This window comes from Rutidosis leptorrhynchoides, chromosome 4 (assembly GCF_046630445.1).
Source record: "Rutidosis leptorrhynchoides isolate AG116_Rl617_1_P2 chromosome 4, CSIRO_AGI_Rlap_v1, whole genome shotgun sequence".
In the NCBI taxonomy this organism is placed as follows: Eukaryota; Viridiplantae; Streptophyta; class Magnoliopsida; order Asterales; family Asteraceae; genus Rutidosis; species Rutidosis leptorrhynchoides.
In genome coordinates this window covers 329388105-329415075 of record NC_092336.1, presented here as the reverse complement: position 1 = coordinate 329415075, position 26971 = coordinate 329388105, and the positions used below count along the sequence as shown (strand labels likewise).

Here is a 26971-nt window from a genome sequence, read left to right as displayed (position 1 = left end):
CCTTTCCGTATGGTATACGGAAAAGCATGCCATCTCCCGTTGGAGATTGAACATAAAGCAAATTGGGCATTAAGGGCATGCAATTTGGATTACCAAGAAGCGGGTCGGTTACGTTTGACCCAATTAAACGAATTAGACGAGTTGAGGCTTGAAGCCTATGACAACTCTCTAATTTACAAGGAAAAAACCAAACAATGGCACGACAAAAGATTGAAACATCCAAAAGAATTCATGGAAGGAGATCGTGTCCTTGTTTATAACTCCTGTTTCAAGTTATCACCAGGAAAGCTTAAGTCCCGATGGACGGGACCATTCGTGGTTAGAAGGGTGTACCCTTATGGTACAATTGAAATGGTAAACTGGAAAGGTGATACTTTTAAAGTGAATGGCCACCGGGTCAAACACTATGTTGATGGTCCCCTGGAAATTGAGGATGAGGTTAGCCTCAACTTCAAGAAAAACGCCTAAATCAAAACGGGGACGAGTTTGGTGAACGACTCGTAAAAGAATGGTTCACGATTGTAATTAGGTTTGTATTGTGTGCACGTTAAATTTTAGTTTGGTACAAAATGATTAACGTATGACCCCTAAACGCGAACGACTCAGAAAATCAGGTCAGTGGGTTTTAGCACATTGGGACGCCGTCCCACTATGCAAGACGCCGTCCCAGTTTAAACTTCTAGACGCCGTCCCACTATGCAAGACGCCGTCCCAGTTTAAACTTCTAGACGCCGTCCCACTATGCAAGACGCCGTCTCGTTTCATTAGCCTAGACGCCGTCTAGGTTCCCAAGACGACGTCCCAACCCCTGAGTCAGAAAAAAAAATACGTTTTAACACTTATCCCACTCATTTTTCATCCACAAAACACACTCTTCTCTATTTCTCTCTGCCCTAACCCGAACCACTCTCCAAAAACCCTAATTTCTACTTCAAATTAGCGATTTCCTCTTCAAATTCAAGCTTTAAATCATGAACTTTTGGGTATGAATACTCCATTTCTTCACTTTTCTTTATCAATTACTTGAATTATATGTTTATATCTATAAATTGGTTAAGGATAAGTGTGGGGTGTTTGATTTGCATGATTATTATTAAGATTAACATGCCTTAGATGTTTTAATTGCCCTTAATGTGTTTATTTTGCAAAGATTACATGCTTTTAAGGGTTTTGTTCATGATTCTAGGGTTTGTAGAAAATAAATCCGAATTTAGGGTGCTTAACTTATGAAGTTGAGTTTATGTATGATGTTTATGATTCTTGTGAAGTATATGATTGTGTTGGTGATGTTGATGTCAACTTGGCCGGGTCGTTTTTGAATATTAGTAAATTTCTAAAGCATATGATGAATTATAATGAATTTATGAAATGTGTATGCTTGTTTTTCATTTGTAAGGTCATGTTGAATCAAATAAGGGAATGGAATGCCATAATGTATGATGTTATAAGGTCATTTGAGCTAAAAGTTGTGAAAATTGTATTATGATTTGTGATGAATATGATTAGAATGCAAAGTTAAATGTTATGACCTATGACACAACATACTTGAATCCTTTAAGTCCTAAGTTTGTGCTACTTTGTTAAGTTGTGATTTTCGTTTTTGAAAGTGTGTTAATGAATTCAAGTTGACTTTGGTTGACTCTGGTATAAACTTGTGAACATGCACTTTTGTTTAAATGAATCATAATAACTTTTTGAACTAGGAATGGAATGATTAAGTTCTCCTGCTACTAGGTTTTGTTTTTAGCTAACATTAACACAACGGTTTCTATGTTCTTTTGGTTTGGTGTATAATGTTTTGCAGGGACAACCAAGCAGAGGAGGACCGGCAAAAAGAGGACGAACAGCAGGTTTGGCTCCTCCTCGACAACCACCACCACCACAACAACAACATCATTCATCATCTTCTTCCGGAGAAGAAGAGGAGGAGGATCTAAACGATCCTCGAGTTTGGTTAACACAGGTTCAGAACGACGAAGACTACACCGAAACGTTTGAGAGAATAAACCGCAGACCGATTAATGCCACTTGGTATTTTTTCTGGGGGCCATTGGAAGAAGCGGGCATGCGCCGACATGTTTCTAATTTACTCGCCATTCCTTACGGTAGAGTAGTCACCCACGTTTGGGAACAGGTTTTTAGCATCAATGAACCAATCTATCCGGTGCTGCTTAAAGAATTTTACTCTACCATGCGGTTTAACAATGTCAGCGATTATTTATCGAATGAGTTTCTACAGTTTCGTCTCGGGGGCCAAGATAGGGGTATAAGCAGTTTACAGCTTTGTAGAGTTCTGGGAATTTTTGAGGAATTCACCGATAATCAGTTAGGTGAATATTTGCGGGCTTCTGATTACGTTGGCCGGCATGTTTTTGATGACACCTCTTATTGGCGCAGAATTTGTAAGCCAAATATTGCGCCTGCACATTTTAGATCAAGCAAGCACAGGTACAACGAAATCGCAGCCCGGGATGATAGGCTGCTTCATCGACTCATCGCATGCACGTTTAATGCGAGGATTGAGGGTAATGAGAAGGTGAAAACATTAGATTTGTGGATTATGGATCAAATCAAGCGGGGTTCCTATACCGACATTCCTGGGCTAATCGGTAATTATTTCCTTGCCATTGCGACTGAGACACGGCTACAGAAGCCACTTCTGGGAGGCCACTACATCACCCGAATTGCCCGACATTTTAACATTGATTTCAGTAGATTACAGGAGTACACGAGCGTAATGAAACCATTAAAAAAGGTTTTTTATATTAATGCTGAAATCATTATGAAAGATAGAAATGGGCATTTGGTGCCTTTTGTGGCAGTTGGTGCAGGTGACGCAAGTGGCAGTGGTGTTCAGCAAGAGCAGCGGCAGGAAGAGGAGGCGGAAATGGAGGCACAGACTAATGTTGGTGAACAGGTTCCGTGGCATCCGTCCCAATCAAGTTGGGACAGTTTGGTTGGTAGTGTTAATAACATGAGGTTGAGCCCGAACGAACAAAGGATGCACAACGATCGAATGTGGGATAGTCAGCAGCGAATGGAGCAACGACAGATTGCTCAAGTGCACGATCAGGGATGGATGAGTTATGGTATTGATTGGAATAACCATAACTCAGAGTTGTTTTATTCCAACCCCGAGCAGTACTATGGGACGACACGTCTGACACCCCAATATTACACGGATCCTCAAAACCCACCTCCGCCTCACCCGATTTATGATAATACCGCTGCGTTGCAGGATGCTCGGAACAGATTTGAGCAGCAATATCCACAGGGACGCCCGTACAGAGATGGTTCGGGTAATTATTTTTGGCCGTTTGATAACTAGGCCTGCGTGCCTATTGGATCATTTTGTACTTTGTTTTGAGACAATTTAATTTGTGCGGTGTGATTTTAGACAATATTTTGGTTTGTAATAATTTACTAATGGTGTGGTTTGATAAACGGTTGTGGTTGTAAAAACACCGTTATTTTTATTATGATTTGTGTGGTTTGTTAATTTGTGCAGCATGATTGAACTTCAAAGACTGGCATTAAGTTCAGCGACATTTGATATTATGATATGTGTATAATGATAATCGCGGAATGGACGATGCTCTTATGCTGGCAGTAAGTTCAGCGGCATCCGTCTACATATTCCACGATTTACAGGTTAAAAATTGAAAATTTCTACAATCACCCTATCACTTTGCCCTCTAAATTTAATCCTTTTTGTGATTTCATGCAATGAGGGCCTTGCACGATCTCAAGTGTGGGGTGGGGAATAGAAATTTATCGGGAACTCGTTTCACAAAAATTAAGGCGTTTATTATAAAATTTTAAAATTTTCATGTAAGCCTTAAAAACGATTAAAAGCCCAAAAACCACGTTATACACATTATGGTCTTAAAATCTAGAAAATAAATGTTGGTTTACATTTTAAATTATTAATAGTCTTTGAAGTTGCACTATCATTCAATTATTTGAATGAAAATCCTACTAGTTTAGTAAGCTAACTTGTAGGTCACTTGTACCAAAACGAGTGTAAACCGTGAGAGAGCGGTGATTGTATAGCGTGGTCGGAAACCGGATCTCGCGCCAGATCGAAAACCTTAAGGACGATCCTCATTGTTTCTCCTAACAAGGACAATGTTGCGTCCGACCACCTATTATAACCAATAGGATGTATCTGTTCCATCCTCAAGGAAGTAAAGTCTTCCGAATGACACACTTACTGATTCAATTCAGAAGATGTAGTCCAGACCAGTTATAGGGTGACAAAAACTCTTGAAAAGTCATTACTAACATCGACTGGAAATCTACCAGGCCTCAACGTCAAACAGGGAAACTGGTAGTCAAGGTTTGTCTCAATGAGGGGGATTAACTAGTAAAACGGGGGGCACCATGTATACACAAAATGTTAGTGATTTATCAGATCCCCGGAAGGATAACCTCCAGAAAGGTAATATATCAGCTTTTAAGCCTGATGAACTTCAATCTTTATGATTGACTTAACGGATTAGATGATTACCTCATGATTATCGATGATATCCGGACGTAATGTGTATCCTCCTAAGCACATTATTTTCTACCGACATCTCGCGATGTTAGGTACCGTGGGAGGGATTGGCTTGACCAATAGCGGGAAACCCGCACTCATTTTTCAAAATTCAGAAAATCCGACAAAATCGGAAAACGTGTAGTATTAAAAACTAGCATGATATTTTCAAAACCATAAAACGTTTTCATCAAGGTCCTGATTTCCCTAGGATCAAATTTTTCGGATACTTGGCTCTAATCTACCAAAAATGTGTGTGTGTTTCCATTGTGTATATAGCGTGCGTGTGATTTCAATAAAAGTGTACTATACTTAAAGCGTGTGTTTCATATAGTGTGTGTTGTGTTTCATATCAACGTGTGTGTTTCGTGTGCTTCGAGTAATTCATGTAATGTTTGTAATCTATATTTTGTGATTATGTTTGATATTGTTCTACTTTGTAACGAAAGAATTGTTTGAGGACAAGCAAGGTTTAAGTGTGGGGTGTTTTGATATTGCTCAATAACATCATATATATCTATCGCAATATCACTTAAAACGCTCTAGAATCGAAGATAATGAAGGTGATCTACAAGTGATAAGCCAAGATGCGCGAATTTGTATCGGAAGAATGATCTGCAAAGAATTTTGATGATTTATGACATTGGTCGATCCCGATACGAGTTAGGGTCAAGGTAGCACTCTAAAATGATAAAACAAGGCTTCTGATATGTTAGGCTTCGTCCAAATGAACTAATATTGAAAAGAAAACGAAACAGTGCCTAAAAACCATTCGGGACGCCGTCTAGCATAAGAGGACGCCGTCCTGGCCTTTTATCTGGGACGCCGTCTAGCATTATTAGGACGCCGTCCTGTCGTGTTTTGTGGGACGCCGTCCTGCCTTTTGGGACGACATCCCGTAGTAGGTGTACCCGACTTTTCTGCTTTTTACCTAATTTCTCCACTTTAAAGCTTCATTTTTGGGACTGTTTCAAATGAGAATACGAACCAGAGAGTTTAGAGGCAATTTTCTGGAGCAAATTGGAGAACTCCAACCTCTTTGAAGAGGCTCAACATCAAGGCATCATCCATCAAAACCTTCTTCATCCAAGAACTCTTGTTCTTGTAGGTTATTTACTTGTTCTCAGCAATGATTTCAGTTAATAAATTGATTGTATTGTTGTCTGTTACCATGATTGTTGGCTAGTTTCTATAATGTTTGTCTAGATTAATAACCAAGGTATTGGATGTAATCTTATTGATTGAATGTATTATGCGTGATAGATTGAAGCTTGAATTAAGAACCATGCTTATTGTTGTTAAAATCATTTGTATCTAGTTAATTGATATGTTGTTGATAAAGAGAACTCTTGTTGATGTATCATATTGATTTACAATCAACTTGTCTTAGATTGATTGTTTGCTAAACCGGACCAAGGGGGTAAACTAGATTAAAACGGTTAAACAAAATAGGAATGAATTGTGTAGAGCGAACGCAAAGACAATTGTTATTCAAGTCTTTGATCTTGTTGATCAACTAGTCACAAACGAAAAGGTCTAAGTAATAGGGAACCCTCGCTTAGTAATTCTAGTTTGAGTACTTGCTAAAGAGAACTCTTGGCGAGTCGATTTAGGTGATTAGCATGCTTATAGTTATTTGATTACAAATACAAGAACCATAGTGAAAAGGGAACCCTTGATCTTGTTATTGTATTTGCGTGTTTATCCGAGAGAACTCTTAGTGAACCTATTAGATAACTACACACATAATTATTCAATCAGGACTTAATATCTAAAAATACATCCAATACCGAGGGTAAAATATCTAGATAAACATTTCATCTCTTTGATCTAATTCAAAACTATCTTACTTGCTTTATTTGCATTTATTCTCATTTCATAAACTTAAATGACAAAAATATTGTTTTTACATTTAACTTTCTTTGATTTGGCTAAATCGTTAAATAGCCACCAAAACATAAAACTTGTACTTTTAACTTTCATTCACTTAGTTAATTATAATATAGTTTCTAATTCTAGTTTGACTGATATAACTGTCCTTGGAACGATACACGGAACTAAACCAGTTACTATACTACTACACGATCGGGTACACTGCCCGTTAGTGTGTAGCAATCTCTAAAACCGGTATTTTCCATACGATAATTCATATACCACTTTTCGCACATCAGACCTCCATTGAGAGAGCCTATGTAAAATGACTGAAAGCCTTACATTCTAAGCTATAGTCCTCTCTCTCAAGAGCAGTAAGTTCCATAGGAGTCTTAGGTTCACCGGGTTCCTTTTCAGGGAACTTGTATTCAACTTTTAGACTGTTATACAATCACGTATCGATTCCATTAAACAAAATTAGGAACCTAGGTTTCCACTCAACATAGTCATCTAAAGATTCAAGCCTAGGAACTCTATATGAACTCCCTATCTCATTTAAAGCGGATTATCTTTCAGGAGTTTCAGTATGGTCTGACATTGTATCCGTACGGTTGCAGTACACGATTGCACTAAAATTATACGGATGCAAAGGTAACACGGTTGTCAAACACGGATGTAAGTTATACGGTTGCATGGTGTAGCCGGGTAACTATAATACGATTGCAAAGAGTATCCGTACAGTTACAGGGATTTATACGGTTGCACAATACGGATGCAAGGGTTCACGGTTGTATGAGACGGATTGAAATTTACACGGATGCAAATGTATATCCGTATGGTTGCAGCAACCGGGTGGTGTATCCTTACGATTTCAGTGTGTAACCGTACGGTTGTGATCTTGACCAATTCTGGGCAGAAAATTGCACCAAAATTAGGGTTTAGGGGTAGGATCAATCTAGCACTCAATCCAGATCAAAAATACTTGTTGTTTTACGTTCAAAACAAAGTTCATGACCTGTTTAACAGTAATGATTAACAAAAACACTGATTTAACGTCAAAAATTCTAGATTTTGATAATTTCTTACAAAAACACCAAAACCCAAAACTTAAAAAACATAATTGACACAAAATCGATAGATTAACGACACTTACAGCTATGATACCACTTCTAGGATCGAGTAATAAAATTAGATCATAAGATCCTAAGAGTTAAAAGTGAACCAGAGCAGCATATTTGAATGAAAGTCCGAAGATCTTTGTTACAATCATTGACATAGACGTAAACCAAAAACAATAAACATTGCTCAATATATACAATCTAAATACAAACACTTGAAACATCCAATCTAATCCCCTATTTTTTGATTTCGAGTTCTCTTTCTTCCTATTGTTTATTAAGATGACAAATAATTTTTACACTTATCATTATCACTAGATCCTTCATTGCTTTCATCATTCACTACTTCACGTTAATAGATTTAGGTACCTGTGCTGCTATAGAGGCTTTGCTCGCTCTACCTAAAGGCTACAGACGCTTATCTCTCATGTGCTTGACCAAATGCCAATGAATCACTTCAGCAGGAATAAGCTGTGACACAGTATTAGATATGCAGACAACATGTGGAGCTTGACCTAACATATTGTAGGATCGTGTAAACGGAATTAATCGATCTAGACTTCAATATCGAGTGCGGAATAACTCGATATTAGGTTTTATATCAAGGACAATAACCAAACGAATAATCTTATTAAGTTAAACAACTTTAGAATGTTAAAGATCAATCTAACTGAGCGCTAGAACCTCTGGAGATCGATTTCACGGCTAGAGAATGTTTAGAGTATGTAACCCTAACAATGAACCCGAACTCAACCTTAAATACAGCCCTGCACTTACAACCGTGCGGTTGCCGGATGCAACCGTGTGGTTGCACACTGAACCCCTACGGATGCATGTTGTATCCGTGCGGTTGCACAAACAGTGAATAAATTAACTTTTATTGTATACAAACACTTGTACTATTACTCACCCTATATAAAACACAACGTAAACGATATAATGAACTTGAGACTAACGCTTATGCACTAACACATATTACAACCTGTTTGGTATTTACACAATGATTTTATGGAACTTCAAGACAACGATAAGCTTAAACACTTCGTTTAATATCTAAATGTTAAGTAATGTTTTTGGAGACCATGTAAACAGATAAGATTTTACTAGTTCAGTCTACCCACGTAGGGTGAGTATACTTTTAGACCATTAGTCCATAATCTACCGTTTAGTTTAGAGCAACACAACAATTACAAAATCTTACAAAATTTTACTTAAAAATTAGATGGACCAATCAAATCATGAGAGAGAATCATGTGGGAGAATACAAAAATACATGTGATTGGTTGACATGTTATGCCATGTCATTTTGTATAAAATTCATTTGTAAAGTTTTTTGTAATTTTAGCATTTGCCTTAAGTTTACTGGTTAAACTAGTCATTGTATGAGATTAAAGTCACAAATGAGTAGTACAATTGGAAAGACATGACTATGTAAAATGGTATAGATGAATCATTTTTAATTTATTGGGATTATAAAATTAGTAAAATTCATTCATCCATTAGATATCGCTTTACATTGGAACGTCAGATTGATATTCATGTATGTGTTTTTTAATAGTTTTTCTTAGAAGAGCCTCCTGCTCGGAAAGGTTTTTTGGGGGGACATCATATACGTCGTTGAACATGTCTGCGACTGGAGGTTTTTCTACCCGCTCTGCAGCTTGAATTGCTTGTGATAGCTATATATATAAACAAAACAAGTTTTACAAGTTAGACTTTTGGTTTATAGTCAAGGAGCACACATTTGACTTTTAAGTATAGGTAAACATTGAAGGGTCGTACACCGTACACTCACTGTACAGAACAACCACATTCAGTTGTTGGTGTTGCCACCCTAGAGCTATAAAGTAGCCAACTGTGCTAAGATTTTTATGTAGTTTAACTTTTAATACGGAGTATTACATTTAATATGAAGTAATTTCATATCACAATTTAAGTGTTGGGATAGAAACACATATGGTAGGTAGTTTACTTAAACTGAGAAAGTCAAACATAAAGTCAAAACCTTTACCTGTTTTCTTATGTTGCTACGATGTTCTGATTCGGTCTCATCACTCCACCAGCCTTTTGTTTCGATCCATTTTCTGAATCTCGTTACAGGATTTTGATCAGCTCGCCACCATTCTATTTCATCAACAGGACGATACTTTGTTGAGTCATCTGATGTCGAATGGTGTCCTGCTCTATATGTGAGAGCCTATCATTTAATACATTACAACATATTGAATTTCAAAAAGTCTAAGTCAAAGTCAAAGTCAATGATAATGTGCAAGTACTTGGAGAAGTATGATATGGATCAGACCTCAATTAAAACAGGTGTTTGTTGTTCAATAGCCATTTTGCGTGCGTCGTTAACAGCAGAATACACAGCAAGAGCATCATTACCATCTACACGAATGCTCGGTACTCCGTAAGCTTTGCCTCTTACAACAATACCATCACCTGTAGTTAACCAAATGCAATAAAAGTCAACATTTCAGCTAGACTCCAAAATGTGTAAAAGAATGTTGAAGAGAAGTATAAGTACTTCTAAGCTGATCATTAATTGGAGTACTAATGGCCCATCCATTGTTTCTGCAGAAGAATATAACCGGGGCCTCCATAACCGCAGCAAAGTTCAAGGCAGCATGAAAATCTCCCTGCAATAATGTTTTTAATAAAATAAACAAGAAAATGACGAATATAAAATTGTTAATAAGTTTATAATTTACTGTACTACTGCCTCCATCGCCAAAGTAAGTGACCGTGCAAGAATATTGTTTGTCCATCTTCATGGAATACGCAGCACCAACCGCGTGTGGAATCTGCGTTCTGGGGTATATCAAAATTGTATTGTGTCATGTAAATGAATCCAAGAATCTATAAGAAAATGAATATTTTGACATATGGAAACTGAAGTCGAAATCTTACGCAACTGTTGATGCAACCGTTATGTAATTAAGCTTTTTCGACCCGTAATGTATAGGCATTTGCCTTCCTTTACCATAATCATATTTGTTACCAAACACCTGATTTGCAAACTCTTGTAAACTAAATCCTCTCCACAGTAAAACTCCAGGCTCCCTGTACTGCACATATCAGAACCACCATTAATCTATTAGGTAAAAACTTAAAACTTTAAATTTTTCTATAAAATAGGCAACTGGGATTATGGGAAGTAAAGTAACCTGAGGGAAGATAAAATCGTTAATGTTAAGAGCAGCTGCCGATGCAATGTTAATTGCTTCCTCTCCAATTGTGGTTAAATAAAATGAAATTCTTCCTTGTCTTTGTGCCTCATAGAAGATAGTATCCATAACTTGCAGTGTTACCATGTTCGTGTACATATTAACAGCAAGTTCTTTGGTGATCTTTATGTTCCAGTGTGACAAGATCATATATTAGCATCATTAGTCATCAGTGTCTATAAAAAGTAAAATAAAATTTGACGTGAAATGTTTTACATTAAGTGAATCACTATCGATGAGTAGCTGACCGTCTTCATCAAGCACTCGATAACAACGAGTCCTTTCATTATTAGAACTTGATGTGAATATCAGTTTTGGTGTAAATTTGACTTTTCCACCTGGAAAATCTAGTTCTTGACGAGAAGGAGCTTCAGTAGACGACTGCATCGATATAGATTTTATAAACAAGAAGTAACTTTAATTGAAGTTATTATTATGCAGTTGTATTTTGGGGTCTCGGGTTCAAACCTCATCGGCGACGTACTTTGGGGTGGCCGGGGAAAAGGTATGGATCCTATACATCTGAGCAAAAATATTCCTATTCCCAAGGTAGCCTAACAGAAAAACCTTATACTAAAGTTATATTCAGTTGTATGTGTCAATTGCACATTAACAAAGTAAATTATGAGTGTCGAGTTCCACAAGCAGTCAAAATGGCCCAAAATCAGCAGAATATAATAACAAGTCTTTATTTTGAACAGAATTTACATTTTTAAAACGCGACATTTTTTTTAAGTAATCCGTACTGAGCTTCAGTGACGGAGGATAATTTGCAATTTCTATGATTTTAGGGTCTATTTATGTTAAGTACAAATCTTGATCCCACCAAATTGAGATTCGGACGTTACGGTTTATTCATTGAATTTATTATTATTTTATCAATTCTTAAACTTTTGTATTCTTTGTGTATAATAATATACCGAGTATATAGTATATATAATTAGTTAAACAAATCGAATGCAACTCCTTATTCACATTGGGACTCATGTTTTGATTGGATTTTTTGACCCCTCATTGTTAGTGTATAAGCTCCTGCTTAGATTTGTATTTTTTTATCAAGTAATTAATGTAACTTAAAATTCTCATCTGTTAATAATAAGGATTAATTTATTGATCTACCATACGTGTACGTTTCCTTTTATCAAATTAATCTTTTTAAAAATAGGCCATTTTAATAACCAACCAGCAATTATCTTTATTTTGATCCTGACCCACAACTACTTTGACAAACAAAGTCAAAACTCCTTTGATCTGAACTTTATCCAGTTTAGTTTAGAACACATACATTATAGACCCAATTCAGATCATAAAGGTAAATAAATTATAAACATATTAACGAATACGGACCTTGTTGCTAACACTAGTTGCAGTATGCAAGCGTCTTTCGCAATAAATTGATCCAAAGCTACGTGATAAAGCAACTGAAGAATCTGCATAATTCTGAATGTGAAAAGGGCGACAAAACTGCGAATTAGTAACGAAAGAAGTGTGCCTCATGATGATTGACATGAGAACTTTTTTCGATTTTAAACTTTGCATGATCATGTGTTTGGATTTCGATAAGTATGATGAAGCCATGAGTGATAATTAAAAACAGAGAGAGAACTTTCAGAGATAAGAGGAGAAATGGGTCATATTTATTTATTTTTTGTAATAATTGAGTTTTATTTATAGAAGGAAAAGAAATGTTATTTATTGTGGGTAGCGATTACCAACCTTTTACAATAGATAAGAATAAATAATACAAGAGTAGCTAATTTATGGTACATGTGAAAATGATATTGATAGATACTGTAAAAAATAATCCGATAATTCCTATGGGGGTTGACACCTCCAAACAAAATCTATACGGAGTATTTGATCAAATGGAGTGTGGTGAAACCTAAAGAACTAGGAGGTTTAGGTGTTTGTACTTTTAAGAATTAAAAATTTACTAACTGTATAGTTTTATGGTGGTCGAAATGACATTCGATTAAGAAATCTATAGAAATCAATTGTGATTAATTCATTTGAGACAATGTATCCGGTAGATTAATTGGAGATGAAGCTAGCTTATTAATAGGCTGATTAACTTAAAATTAAGTTAAATTAACTAATTAAGATTATCATGCTTATGTATGATTTTCAACAATAACAAGTGGTGATTTCTTCTACTACTTGAACTAGGTTTGAAATGTTAACGAACATAATAGGATTTAAATCGATATTATTTGATGATATTACATTTTTTTTTTTTTTTTTTTTTTTTTTTTTTTTTTTTGAAAGATCAGCAAGAAATTTTTATGAACTATAGAAAACATACAAGAAGGAAGGATACAACATTACCCTATACAACCAAGAAACAACAGAAACACTCGAACAAAATAACTCGACAAGTATACAAGAATAAACCTCGACTTAAGTAGGAAAAACACTCTTACTCTAAAGCCTAAACTATGTTGGAACAACTTGAGAATCAAGCCGAATGAAGGCGTGAATTACAGTACCGATAATTCGGCGACAAAGCGATTCAGCCCCCACTCACTTAGCCCGTGACATAGCTTCGGTCTTAAAATAAGAGAGGAAAAAAACCTACTTGTTAGCCTATTCCATCCTTTGGTTTAAAGTTAAGCACGCAAGAAGAGGGATAGGAGATCCAAGAAAGCCATTCAAATTCGATATTTCTACCTCGACAGTTAATCCACTCGAAACTTTTAGATTGGATGTTCGAAATTAATTTGGGAACACTTGAAGCATTGTTCCCGAAAACATGGTCGTTGCGATTTTTCCAAATAAAATAGGATGCTACCCAAACCACGGCTTGCCAAATTAGGGTACCCGTGTTGGATTTGATGTGGGGCAAGGAACCTGAAGCAAGGTCAGAGTAGCTCACGAAAGGGAGTTTATCAAGACGCCACCACAAGCGAACCTTTTCCCAAATGTCAGCAGCCGTTTTGCAAGAGAAGAGGGCATGTTGGATACTTTCGGGTTCATTGTTGCAGAACGGGCAAAGAACGGTGTGTAGATCAATGCCCTTATTGTCTAGTTCAATTCTAACCGGGAGCCTGTTTTTCTGTACACGCCACATAAAAATTCCTACCTTTTGTGGGATTAAAGTATTGAGCAACGTTGGATCGGGTAACGGTATATTTACCATTCTAGCATCTGTTGACATCTTCGCGAGTGATGAAGAAGAGTATTTTCCATTCTTCTCGTGTTTCCAAGTCCACGTATCCGGATTGTTTGAAGGGAGGGGAAGACTGCGTAAATCCTGTTCCAGATTTTCGAGATCAGTGGAGGACCTCCACCTAGGTTCCATGGCCCAATCCCAGGAAAATTTAGGTCATGTATCAGCCCATGAAAGTCGATCAGCTACGGTAGCAGTTTTGTTGAGTTCGAGCATGTGGAGCCTCGGGTATTTGAGTTTGAGTGCCAAGTTTCCACACCAAATTTCATCCCAAAAACTCGTGTCGGTACCTGTGCCTACAACTTTAACAAAAGCATTAGCAATATCACACCCTAACTTGTTTAGGGTGTGTTCAATCTCTAAGATATAACACCAAGTTCGGCCCGAAATTTTTTTAAGATTTGAACTCGAAGATGGTGAGAAGCAACCTAACCCACCATGAGGTCCATAAATGCTTTTAATTACATTTACCCAAAGAGAGTTTTTTAGAGTTAAAAAACGCCACCACCATTTTATTAGGAGAGTAAGATTTTTCAACTTAAGTAAACCAACATTGAGGCCACCGGATTCGTAAGGTAGGGAGATTAAATCCCAATTTACCCAAGCCATTTTCTTGTTGTCAAGAGACCCTCCCCAAAAAAAATCATGATGCAAACCTTCAAGTTCCTTGATAACACGAGCGGGAGCCTTAAAAAGTGAAAAATAATATAAAGGGAGACTATTTAGAACCGCTTTAATGAGGGTTAATCGGCCAACGTAGGATAAGGATTTAGCTTTCCAAGTGGAGAGCCTTTTTTTGAATTTTTCGATAACGGGGAGCCAATTTTTGTAAAGCTTAAGATTTGCACCAATGTGTAACCCTAGGTAATTGAAAGGGAAAGATCCTTCCATACACCCAAAACAAGATGCAAGTGAATTAGATTCCTCCTTTGTGATCCCAATACCGTACACACAACTTTTGCTCAAATTGATTTTGAGGCCCGAGAGATTTTCGAAGCATTTTAGAATTTTCAAAATGTTTCTTACTTCCGCTTTATTCCATTTGCCAAAGATGATCGTATCGTCGGCATATTGTAAATGAGACACAACGATCTTATCTTTTCCTACTTCTACTCCATTTATAATGTTTTTATCAATGGCAAGTTTAAGTAGATAGTTTAGGCCTTCGCTCGCAATAATAAACAAAAAAGGGGAGAGAGGGTCTCCTTGTCTAACACCTCTCTTAGGGAAGAACTGGTTAGTCGGGGAACCATTTATAAGTACCGAAATAGAGATGGATGTTAGACAAGCTCGAATCCAATTGATCCATTTAGACCCAAACCCCATAAAACCCATTAATTTGAATAAAAAATCCCAATCTAAACAATCAAAGGCTTTTTCAAAATCGACCTTAAAAATAAAACTTTTTTGGTTTTTAGTTCCTCGACGGTTTCGAGAGCAATTAGGATGCCATCAAAGATGTATCTATCACTTATAAAGGCACTTTGCTCTTTTCCAATTAACCATGGAATTACCACCCTAATCCTATTGGCAAGTAATTTAGATAGAACCTTATAGTAGCTACCAATGAGACTAATAGGGCGGTAATTTGAAAAATTTAACGGGTCCTTTACCTTTGGAATAAGCGTGATGAAAGAGGCGCTGCATCCGTTAGAGATCCTTTCATTTTCCCAAAACCAATTCAAAGCATTCACGAGATCCTCTTTAATGATGTCCCAATATTTGGTGTAGAAGAGAATGTTGAAACCATCCGGGCCGGGGGCCTTGTTTCTGCCACAACTTTTGATAGCTTGAAGAATTTCGTTTTCACTAAAGCGTGCTTCTAATTTTTCGACCATGTTACTGTTCAAACACGGCCAATCCCAGTCATTAAGTTCTAGAGCCTCGGCATTCAATTTTTCGAAAAGTGATGCAAAGTGTGCGAGGGCTTCATTCTTTATATCCTCGGGTTTCGTTGACCATATACCTGCGATGTTCACACCATGGATATTATTTTTTTGCTGCCTTCTACGTATCACGGTATGAAAGAATTTGGAGTTCTCGTCCCCTTCTAAGGCCCATTTGAAGCGGGCTTTTTGCTTTAACATTTCAATCTGAGCTTTTTCCAATTTGAGTAGTTTGTCTCGAGAAGTCATCCAATCTTCCAGTTGAGATTCATTTAGGTCAGCCGATTCTGCCTTAATTTCCCAGTTGTTGACCACCTCCGTTAAATCTTCAATTTCAGCTTTTAATTTCCCGGGGGAGGTTGAGTACCATTTACGAAGCTCGATTTTGACGTTTTTCAATTTGTCTCGAAAAATACAGTTGAGGTTTTTACTCTTAACATCCATCAACCATGCCGCTTTAATTACCTCAGGTGCTTCTTTGTGATGTAGCCATTCATCAAAAACTTTGGTGGATTTAGGACCAAAGTCGACGTTTCCTTCTTTAAGCAATATCGGACAGTGATCCGTGTGTTTTTTGTTAAGAACCATTGTGTGAACATTTGGCCATTGTTGAAGAAAATTTTCAGAAACCAAGAATCTGTCTAGTTTACTGAATTCCGACCCATTCGTACTAATCCTCGTGTAGGTTCTTCCCCCGAGGGGGATATCAATTAGGTTGTTGTCTGTAATGAAGCTATTGAAGCGTTTGGCACGGTGTTCAAGGAAATTTGTGTTTTTTCTTTTTGATTTGGACCGAACCTCATTGAAGTCTCCTAGTAGAACCCACATAGCGTTGTCGTAATTCATAACATCACGAAGGTCATCCCACATTTTCTTTTTTGCATCATCCGTGTGAGGGCCATAGACATTGACGATTATGAGCTCTGTACCTGCATTTTTTCATACTCCTTTTATCGCAATAAAGGAGTCTCGTTCAACAATACAGTTAGCAATAAATAGATTAGGGTCCCATACAGTAAGAATCCCTCCCGAATTTCCTATTGAATCCTTAACAGCGTAATTATACCCTTCATTACCCCATATTTTCTCAATCCAATTTTCAGGGAATTTTCTACATTTAGTTTCTTGCACAGCAATGACAGAGGGGTTTTCTCGAGCGATTAAATTTTTGAACCAGTTTAGTTTAATTTTATCATCTTTTCCTAAGCCTCTAATGTTACGTGAAAGCATCTTCATTGGAAACATTAATTAAATTAGACACAAAAAAAGGATACCTCCCTTACTGGATATGAGGTTTCCTGGATAGTCCGAGAATTGATCCCACCTGGTTGTAGCTCAGTGAATCATCCGAAAGCAGCTGCTTTGTGTTTGTTCTCCTAGATCTTTTTGGCGGTTTGCTACCGAATGTTTGTTCATTACCCCATATTTTCTCAATCCAATTTTCAGGGAATTTTCTACATTTAGTTTCTTGCACAGCAATGACAGAGGAGTTTTCTCGAGCGATTAAATTTTTGAACCAGTTTAGTTTAATTTTATCATCTTTTCCTAAGCCTCTAATGTTAAGTGAAAGCATCTTCATTGGAAACATTAATTAAATTAGACACGAAAAAAAGGATACCTCCCTTACTGGATATGAGGTCTCCTGGATAGTCCGAGAATTGATCCCACCTGGTTGTAGCTCAGTGAATCATCCGAAAGCAGCTACTTTGTGTTTGTTCTGCTAGATCTTTTTGGCCGTTTGCTACCGAATGAATTGGAGGTGGACTTACTTCCTTTATTTTTGCGTTTGACCTTGGGAATTCTCGCTTTGGCTTTAGCATTCAAGATTTTTGATGAGGAGCTCCACTTTCTGATGTTTGCCCAAGTATTACCGGAGGATATGGAATTGGAGGGTGCTCTATCTTGATATGTTTTACGTTTCTTGTTCGGGTATTCCATTTTTCTTTTTCTCAAGGATTCAGTATGTTGGGATGATTTTTTATCGAGGGTTTTACTAGGAATGGGAGGTTGGGGGTCTGTGTTGGCAATCGAAGGAGTGTCGTTCTGGAAATTTTCACTTGCAGGTGGGTAGTTAATTTCACTTGGGGTTAAAGTTGGATCAAAACAATGATTTGCAAAACCTATTGGGTCATTGAAGATCGGGCTGTTGGAGTTATCTGCTGGGGTCGGGTTAGGAATACATGGGCTTAGCGTAGCTTCGTTTAATGGGCTGGAGGTTATAGGATTAGATTGGGCCGGTATTTTTGTCTTGGGGGTCCAGTTGGCTTTGGGGGAATCAGATTTGTTAGGTGATGTGCCAGATACAACATAATCATCATTTAGGTTTACAAGATTTTCGTTAGGTGAACCGTCGATTTCACTTGTCTCTGTATTTGAGTCACCTACTTTTTGGTAATTACCGATACTCTCGTTATCTCCCATGGTTGAATTTTCAATGCTATCATTAAATGATTTGTTTCCGTTTGATGTGGATTTTCCAAGGTCGGCGGTGTTATCGAAATTGCAGGCTGACGTGCCTTTTGGAGTGACTACCTTCTCCGTTGTTTTTCCGATTCTCGGTTGCCGGAATTTGCTTGTCCTCATCGTCGTTTTCTGAATCTGATTGTGCATATTTCGATTGAAAGCTCGATTTGCTGCTCGTGTCACTTTGAGTTTCCTCGTCAGAGTGTTCTTCCATGTCGATCTCCACAATACAACCGGAGTCCTCAATTATTTGAACATAAAAAACCTTGCCTCTGGCTATAGTTACTTCTGCAATTGTGTTTACCAATTTGTGACCCCATAGCTTGACCAAGACTTTACCCATTACCAGATTTTGATTGCCTGTAAAATTACAATTTTGGAAATCGTATACAGGGCCATACCATTCTGCTATTTTTTTGAAATTCTTCTCTGACCAACATGAGATCGGGACCTCTTTATGCATAACCAAGAAAGTCTGAATGATTGGAAGCATTTGTCCTTGAGTTTACTCACATTCTTGAGCCACTGTTTGACTACATGATTTTTCGAATTGAGTATGTTATTTACTGTATCCTCATTGTCAAAGGAGAGGCAGATATCTAGGCCTCCTAGATATTTGATATTAAACTCCGTTAAACCTTCCGCTGAGCAGAGGGTTCGGAATTGTTCGATGAGATTGAGGTTAATGATTTCGCCGATTATAGAGTGATCTAACTGTTGCTTATTCGTTTCTTCTTCATCGATGCAGATTCTCCGGGTAATGTCATTCCTTGTTGCGATTGATTCTTTAAGAATTTCATTGAAAGAACGCTCATCTCTGCATCCTGAATTGTTTTGTTGGTGGTGGTTATCAATTGGGGGCTGATTTGGTAATTGATGAGGTTTATGTTGTTTGGGGGGAGGAGGTGGAGTTGGTGTGTTATGAGCGGTGTAGCAGGGTACATTGGATTTTCGATTGGGTTGTGGTTGTTCAATTGGCTTCTCTGACCTGGTGTAGGCTCGGTAAGCCCTTAACCAGTTTCCATCAAGATAGATAGTGTTTAATCTGGAGAGGAGGTAATTTATGTCATTTATTCCCGCAAATCTAACAAACCCAAATTGTTTTCAATTTTTCAGTACTTTATTGGGAGGAATGTATACATCTTTCACTACACCATATCTCTTGAAGAAGGTGCGTAAGTCATTTTCGGTCCAATGCTCGGGATGGTTAAAGAACATTATAGAGATAGGTTCAGTGGGTTCGGTGGGGATTTGTTGTTGAATGGGGATGTTGTTGGGATAGGTAGCGTGTTGATGATTGTGGTATGGTGTGTAGGACTTTGAAGGATTGTGATTACCGAATCTATTGATTAAGTTGCGTAACCTGTTATGCTCCAGATTGGGTTTACTTTTTTGTTTTCGAGTGACTGTGATCCACTCTCCATTTTCTTCATTGTTGGTGTTGTTGGTTTTATTGACCGGAATCCATTTTTTGGTGTTGTTGGTTGTATTGATCGGAGTCCATTTCTTGGTTGCCGGAGTGGGGGTGAATGAGGAGGTGGGGAAAGGGAAATGGGAGGACATTTTTGGTGTTATTTGATGATAATACATAATACAATAGTGGCCTTATATAGGCTAAAATCCTAAGAAGTTAAAGGGGCTAACCCCAATAAGAATAATGCATAGACTAATAATAATAATGTCTAACATGTCATGCAATTGGAGCGGGAGTACACCGGACGCTCAAGCAGGATCGAAACTCGCCAAACAATGCGTATGGGAGATCTTTGATAAAGATATCTGCAAACTGATATCCGAACGACACGAGAAGAACTCGCAACTGTCCCTGGACAACCAGATCGCGAATAAAGTGAATGTCGATCTCGATATGCTTAGTCCATTGATGCTGAACTGGATTAGTAGATAAGTAGACCAAACAGACATTATCACAATATACTAGAGTGGCTGAGGTGAGAGGACGCTAAAGCTCTCGGAGAAGCTTACGAATCTAGCAAGTCTCGGCAACAACATTGGCAACCGTACGATACTCCGCTTCGGCACTGGAGCGAGAGGACGTGAGTTGCAGCTTGGATGACCATGATAAATGGTTATTACCGAGAAAAACACAGTAATCGGAGGTAGATCGTCCGGTAGTTGAGCAAATGGCCCAATCGGTGTCAGAGTAGGCAACCAATGTAGTGGGAGATGATGCATATAACTGTAAGCCAAGATCAGTGGTACTCTGAATATAGCGAATGATCCGTTTTAGGGCGTGCATGTGTTGTTCCTGAGGATCATGCATGAAGAGACAGATCTGCTGAACAACATATGAGATTTCAGGTCAAGTGAAGGTGAGATACTATAATGCACATGCAAGTCTCCGATAGAGAGTCGGGTCCTTGACAGGAGGACCATGACTAGTAAGCTTGGCATCCGGTTCAACCAGAGTCCTGCAGAGATGGAAAGTGGGTATTCAAACTGATATGACCAAAACAGACGGTTTTATTTATGCGGTGTCGTTAAGTCGCAAGACGTCAGAATCGGCTATCAGAAGAGGGGTAATGGTTTTATTATTTATATTTAGCAGGGTTTTCCTAGCTATATTTCACCTACTTGCCTTCCTTTAAACGAGTAAGTGGTAAGTATAACGTAGGTTCATATTTTTGTATGTTTGCTCAGTAATGTTGAATAAAAGTCCCTATAAAGTCAACCCTAATGACAAGTGGTGATAGAAGATATTTAACTAAGATAGTATGAATTATAAAGATAAAAAGCAAAGGTTTGAAGAATATGATACTGATGGAGAGCTGTTAAAAGAGTTTAACTTCCTAGAATGAACATTAAACCTCAATTAATCTGGTTAAGAACCTAATTATTTTATCACTAAGAGTTTAGGCTTTGAAGATTCTGGCTACGACGGATATCCTTACTCCCAACGTTAACCTTAAAGGGTTTAAACGACCTTGAGGATGGAATCCTAGGTACATGAATAAAGTGGTATATCCTTAAAGGAAAGTCTCAACCCTTTTTAATCCTAGTTGGTTTAACTATAGTAACATTCCTCCACTTAATACTATGCCTTAACATTAATAGATGTGCGATCTTAGATATCCTAAGGAACTGCTAATTGGATTAGAGGCATCTCCTTTGCGATCACTTACTCAACTTCGGATCATCTTACAATATCTCTAGAACATTGCTTCTGATGCGAATCATGCTTTTGAGTATGCTAGTGTTCACTGAACTCTCTATTGCCTACTCTAATTACAACCTAAATGGGCAGCTCTTCTTTGACGGATAAGTGATTAACCACACATAGTATTATATCCCTATTGTGACGTTAAACACATATAACTACTTACATTGTATCCTAGGATTGATCAGGTACTAATACTAGTTTATAGCCACGTGAGTAAATGGAAAGGGTGGTCCGTAATTTAGACTTCTAAACCTGACAAGGTTTTAGCATAACAATAGTATAAGTTTCAGATAAGGTATTCAACATATAATAAATATTTGATTTGTAACAGATAGTCAAGCATGCAAGATGAAAGCAACTCAAAGTAACAAAGTAACTTTATTAAATTAAGGAAAGCGTTCACCAGTTACAGACGAGATCTGGACCGTTACAAGTGCTGACATCCTCTAGACCGCTCCTAGTACAATCTTTGACGTTCGCCTCTGGGTACTTAATTTCCTGCTCGGAGGTGAGAAGACCTTGAAAGCTTCTAGTGAGAGAAAGTGTATTGTAGTGAAAGAGTGTGAAGAGGTGTATGGAAATGGGATGTAAATGTGACGACCCGTAAATTTCCGAACAAATTTAAACTTTAATCTTTATATATTCCCGACACGATAAGCAAAGTTTGTTAAGTTAAATCTCAAGAATTTTAAACTGTATTCATACATTTATTTAACCTCAACCAAATTCCAATGATTCACGAACCATTATATGAACGGATATGATTATATATGTATATGTGTATATATTATAACTTGAAAACATTAACAAAGTATTAGACGTATAATACTTTACATAAACATATTTGTTTCAAAATATATTCAAATAATTATCGATGGAATTAGAAGATGATATCAAATGATTGATTTATCAGATACATTGAATGATGATTACGAGTCCTATTGAGAGGTCCACTTTGATTTAGAATCTTTCCTTTTTAACGATATTCGGAATAAATGGTAAAGTGATCTTCGAGTAAGGACAAAGTGGCAAGTAACAGGAGCTAGCCAGATTGGTGGAAATTCATGTTAAATTCCAATACATGCCCTACAATAATTGCCCCGTAACTTTGATAAAATAAAATTAATTAACCTACATATTATGTATTGTGAAAGTAAAATTAGGGAATATAGGTAAATTAGAAAATAGATATTGACAAGTTAAATAGATCGACATTTTACATTAAGATGATTCCTTACATTTGATTATTCCTTTAGACTTAATCCTACGAGTTATGATTAAACTAGAAGTTAAAACCTTGAAATCTGATATGATTCATATATGATTTTACGAAAATGTCTTTTCGATATAATAGACTTTTTAAGAATGTCTTATGACATAACAACTTCAACTATTATAACCGTTATAATAAAATGATTTGGAATATAAAGTAATTGGAATATTAAAATGTCTTTGTAAACTTTTTTATATAAATAAAGTATATCAATTTTAAACTTTAAAAATATAAATGTTACGAAATAATTTTTCTTATTATTTAAACGATTTCAAGATATATAAATTTGAATATTATTAGTTTTGAAAAACTATATATTATATATTGTCCCAAATTTATATTTTGAAATGAAAATATAAAAAATATATATATTTTAACTTAGTCATAAAACGTCTTGATTTAAAATAATATATTTTGATAAACAACGAGCCACTGATTTATAGAAGCAAATGACCACAACGCTCAATTTTATAAGTTACATTTTTTATAAGATAATTTATTGATGAGTAAGTCAAATTATTAATAAGAGTACACGTCGCGAAACGTAAAAGGCAAGTTTTCTAAGCGTACGAAAATGCGTTCGAAAAACCGGAACCGGTACGTAAGTCGAGCGTCAACGTACAATTTATCGATGTAAAAATTACAAATCAACTATGCACGAGAATATAATATAATATTTAATTAATTCTAAAGATTAAATATATTATATATTAAATATTATATATATATATATTATTATGAAGTGTCGGCTAGAATAAATAACATGTTTATGAATTGAGAAAAGAGGTGGTAGGTGGCTAACATGTTTATAAAAAGAACTCGATCTCCTCTGGTTCACTTCATTTTCTTATCTCTCGTATCTTTCTATACATATATTGTAACATCCCGTTTTTCCCGTACGTATTGAAAGGTACATACTTAATCAATTGTACGTTTGTAACTCATTAGATTATGCGTGATTGTGTATATATATATATATATATATATATATATATATATATATATATATATATATACTTGTTAATGTGTGAGTACATAAGTTTATAAATGAGTTCGGTTAGCGTTAAGTCTTGTGCGACTTAGATATGAGGTTTAGGCATGTATTGGAAGCATGAACGAATTGAGTGTGTGTAAAACGATTTTTGGGTTTAAGTGTGGTCGAAGTGGCCAGGTGACGGCTAACGCCGCGCTCGAGGAAAGGGGCCGTGACGCGACATATCAAGCAAACCAAGATAAGAACATGGGTTAAAAAGGGTTAAATTTCCCTTTGTAGGTTGCGCCACGACGAAATGTGCCGCGCCGCGACAGTACTGCTGGACAGGATCCGGACTTGGCTCTTTTTAAGAGATTTTGAGGGGTAATTTAGTAATTTGACGTCTAGATCAGATTGGAGCATTAAATCTGCACCACTTGTTCATTTAATTCATTTCCTTTTTCTATTTTCTTTCATTTTCTCTCCCAAAACTTAAAACCCATTTGAATTAAAAGTGAGATTTGAGAGTGAAGGATTGAGGGTTGATCTTTGGAGCAAGAATTAAAGTTGTTCCTTGTGTCTCTAGCTACACGTTGATAGTATCGGTAAGTTCTAACTTTATGTTTTAAGTTTTAATTGGTTAATGGCTAGGGTTTTGGTTACTAGAGACTTGTATGACCCATTTGAGGGTAAAATGGGTGAATTTGGGTTATGTTGTTGTAATGAAACCCTAATGGCCACAAACTAGGGTTTTGGTCTTGTAATTTGAGGTTGTAAGTGTCAAATGGTATTGCTAGTCACTAATACACTTTTGGATTTATGAAAGAAGTGTTAATGGGTAAGTTTGACTTGATTGTGAGGCTAAGTAATTAAAATGGGTCAGAATGTACTAGTTGACTTAGTTTGGGTGAAATGGGTATGAATTACCCTAAATTTGTGTTAGTTGAGGTTAGAAGACTTTAATTCACTAGCTTTAGTGGTTAAAGTCGGGTCTTGGCCATTTAAGGGCGGTTTTAGTGTGGTTGAGTCATTTAATGCGAATTGAGTCATTAAATGCTCAAGTATTGTGTAATGTGGTTAATTCCACTAGTGTGTAATTGATTGTGTACTTATGTAAATAGGTACTTTGCTTTGAAGTCTTCGAAAGCATTAAATCACCACCGAGGTGTTAAGGTGAGTGGAATAAGTATACTTGTACGTATATGATGTGCTTATTTGTACGTAAGGATATGCGTTGTCCTAGTTAGTGCTATATGTGTTGTACGCTAACGGTTTTAAGAACGGATATATGTTGTCCAATTTATTGTTATATGTGTTGTACACTAATGATTTATGAATGGATATGTGTTGTCCAATTTAGTGTTATATGTGTTGTACACTAACGATTTTATAAACGGATATGTGTTGTCCAAGGGTTAGTGATATATGTGTTGTGCACTAACGGTTGTTATGAACACCGATGGGAAATTCGAGTATCATTCCTTTTACTATTGGTTAACCATGATTGTGTGAGTTTGGCATTAGCATAATTAATATTGAACTATATGCTTTTGGTGTTGGTAGCTTCTTGTAAATTTTGGATAGTAGTTTATGCATGATGTTTGAGTGGTCGTCGTATTGCTAGTTTGTATGCGATGTTGCGTAAGTGGTTGCAAATAAGTAGGTTATATATGTACATGTATAATTATTGCATTCACTAAGCATTAGCTTACCCCTCTTGTTGTTTATCTTTTTAGATGCATGTGTGGATAAGGGCAAGGGGGTTATCTGGCATTAGGTGTCCTTTGATGATGTTTTGTTGGAGCTTTTGGAAGTTGGCCTAGCGTTTTGGGTAGTTTAGTCCCAAACCATGCTCGATGTGTTGTTTGGTTTAAAACTATCATTTTTGTATTGGTCAAACTTGTATCTCATTCGTTAATGGCCTTTGTGCCTTTTGTAAACACTAAAATTTGTTGTATGTTCCAACGAACGTGTGGAAGGGTTACATATTTAATTGGCGCGTAAATGTGTATTATTTTAAAAAAAAATATTTATCGTATGGAATACGGGTTGGGTTGTTTCAAGTGGTATCAGAGCATGGTCTAAGGGATTTAGGCGACTTGAGATAGGTGCATAGGCTTAGACTTTTATGTGTATACGCTTTAAGCGGGACTTGTAGGACTACGGGTCGGACCGGGAATTGTTAGTGCTTAGGTTTATGTGATTTAACCTTGCACCAATTGTTTTGTGTTGTAGTTGAAATCATCAAGTAAGATGGACGTTGTACTATCAAGTTAATGCGACGTGCTCACTTAACAAGGATTAGCTACCATTGTTACGGGTGCAAATCGTGTCAAACAAGTAATGTACGACGATTGTTGAGTAAGATGGAGTAGTGTGGTGTATACGTATATGCATGCGTGTTATGTTCTTTTGTTTTGTCGTTTAATCCATTTCGTTTTATAGAATTAAGACGAGAAATGGACCCGATAATGGTAACGGGGATACAAGTGAGGACGCCGAGTTGACGGCCAAGATTGAGGCCATTCTTAAAAGTCAAAAGGTGGAGTATCTTGTGGAGATCAAGAAGATGTTTCTAGACTCAATCGACGATCAACTAGTCGGGGAGGTAAAGGAACAAGTTAAGGCCGTTCTTCACGAAGATAATGAGGGAAGACGAGACTTTTTCTATAAGAACTTCAAGGATTCTCAACCTCCCACTTTTGATGGCGAAAGAGATCCTCTTAAAAGTGCCCGTTGGATCTCCGATATGGAGGGGGCTTTCCGTACTCGCGAATGTCCTCTTGATAAGAAGACAAGGTACGGGTGTAGTATGTTAAGGGGCGATGCTAAGTTATGGTGGGACGCGAAAATCCAAGTATATGGCGAAGAACAATGTATGGAGTTCACATGGGATGAATTCAAGGCGGAGTTTTTCGATGAGTACCGAACTTCGGACGATCTTACTAGGCTTAAGGATGAACTACGTTCCTTGAGGCAAGGGTCGATGGATTTGAACACTCTCAAATCCGTGTTTTTGTCCAAGACCCAATTTTGCCCGGAGTATATCGGGAATGATAAAATGTTGAAAGAAGATTTCTATCGAATCTCGAATGATAACTATCAAGAGAAAATTAGTGTGAACGTGGTGAAGAGCTTTGATGAATTGTTCAATATAGCGAAGGGTTTTGAAGCGCTTGTGTTGAGAAAGAGTAGTTTTACTTTTGGTAAGAGGAAGTTCGAGAATTCGAGTCAATCGAGCTTTTCCAATAAAAAGAACAAGAAGGGCTCCGAAAGTG

General features: G+C 37.0%; 2 protein-coding genes across 4 annotated transcripts; both read right to left on the bottom strand.

The window, feature by feature from the left end:
* Positions 1-8959: 8959 nt before the first annotated feature.
* On the bottom strand, positions 8960-12399 carry LOC139904581 (2-oxoisovalerate dehydrogenase subunit alpha 2, mitochondrial-like). Of its 3 annotated transcripts, XM_071886497.1 has the most exons (9): positions 12102-12398; positions 10971-11135; positions 10695-10877; positions 10438-10595; positions 10239-10338; positions 10055-10166; positions 9830-9969; positions 9539-9724; positions 8960-9206 (listed from the first exon to the last, which is right to left on the bottom strand). In XM_071886497.1, exons 1-9 carry the CDS (start codon positions 12330-12332, stop codon positions 9039-9041), a joined length of 1443 nt encoding a protein of 480 aa, XP_071742598.1. In that variant the 5' UTR covers positions 12333-12398; the 3' UTR covers positions 8960-9038. The 3 variants fall into 3 exon arrangements, with proteins under 3 accessions (XP_071742598.1, XP_071742597.1, XP_071742599.1); XM_071886496.1 differs by having other exon boundaries at positions 10055-10338; positions 12102-12399; XM_071886498.1 differs by lacking the exon at positions 10971-11135 and having other exon boundaries at positions 10055-10338; positions 12102-12399.
* Positions 12400-13075: 676 nt separating this feature from the next.
* On the bottom strand, positions 13076-14052 carry LOC139841716 (uncharacterized). Its single transcript, XM_071831921.1, has 2 exons — positions 13602-14052; positions 13076-13080 (listed from the first exon to the last, which is right to left on the bottom strand). The coding sequence occupies exons 1-2, from the start codon at positions 14050-14052 to the stop codon at positions 13076-13078; spliced, it is 456 nt and encodes a 151-aa protein (XP_071688022.1).
* Positions 14053-26971: the final 12919 nt, after the last annotated feature.

Excerpts from the sequence above, each read along its gene's own strand:
- LOC139904581 (XM_071886496.1), bottom strand. The coding sequence starts at position 12,332 with ATGGCTTCATCATACTTATCGAAATCCAAACACATGATCATGCAAAGT. Across the intron at positions 10,878-10,970 it reads TCGATAGTGATTCACTTAAT|ATCACCAAAGAACTTGCTGT; the intron begins GTAAAACATTTC and ends TGGAACATAAAG. Across the intron at positions 10,339-10,437 it reads ACGGTTGCATCAACAGTTGC|AACGCAGATTCCACACGCGG; the intron begins GTAAGATTTCGA and ends GATATACCCCAG.
- LOC139841716 (XM_071831921.1), bottom strand. The coding sequence starts at position 14,052 with ATGGAACCTAGGTGGAGGTCCTCCACTGATCTCGAAAATCTGGAACAG.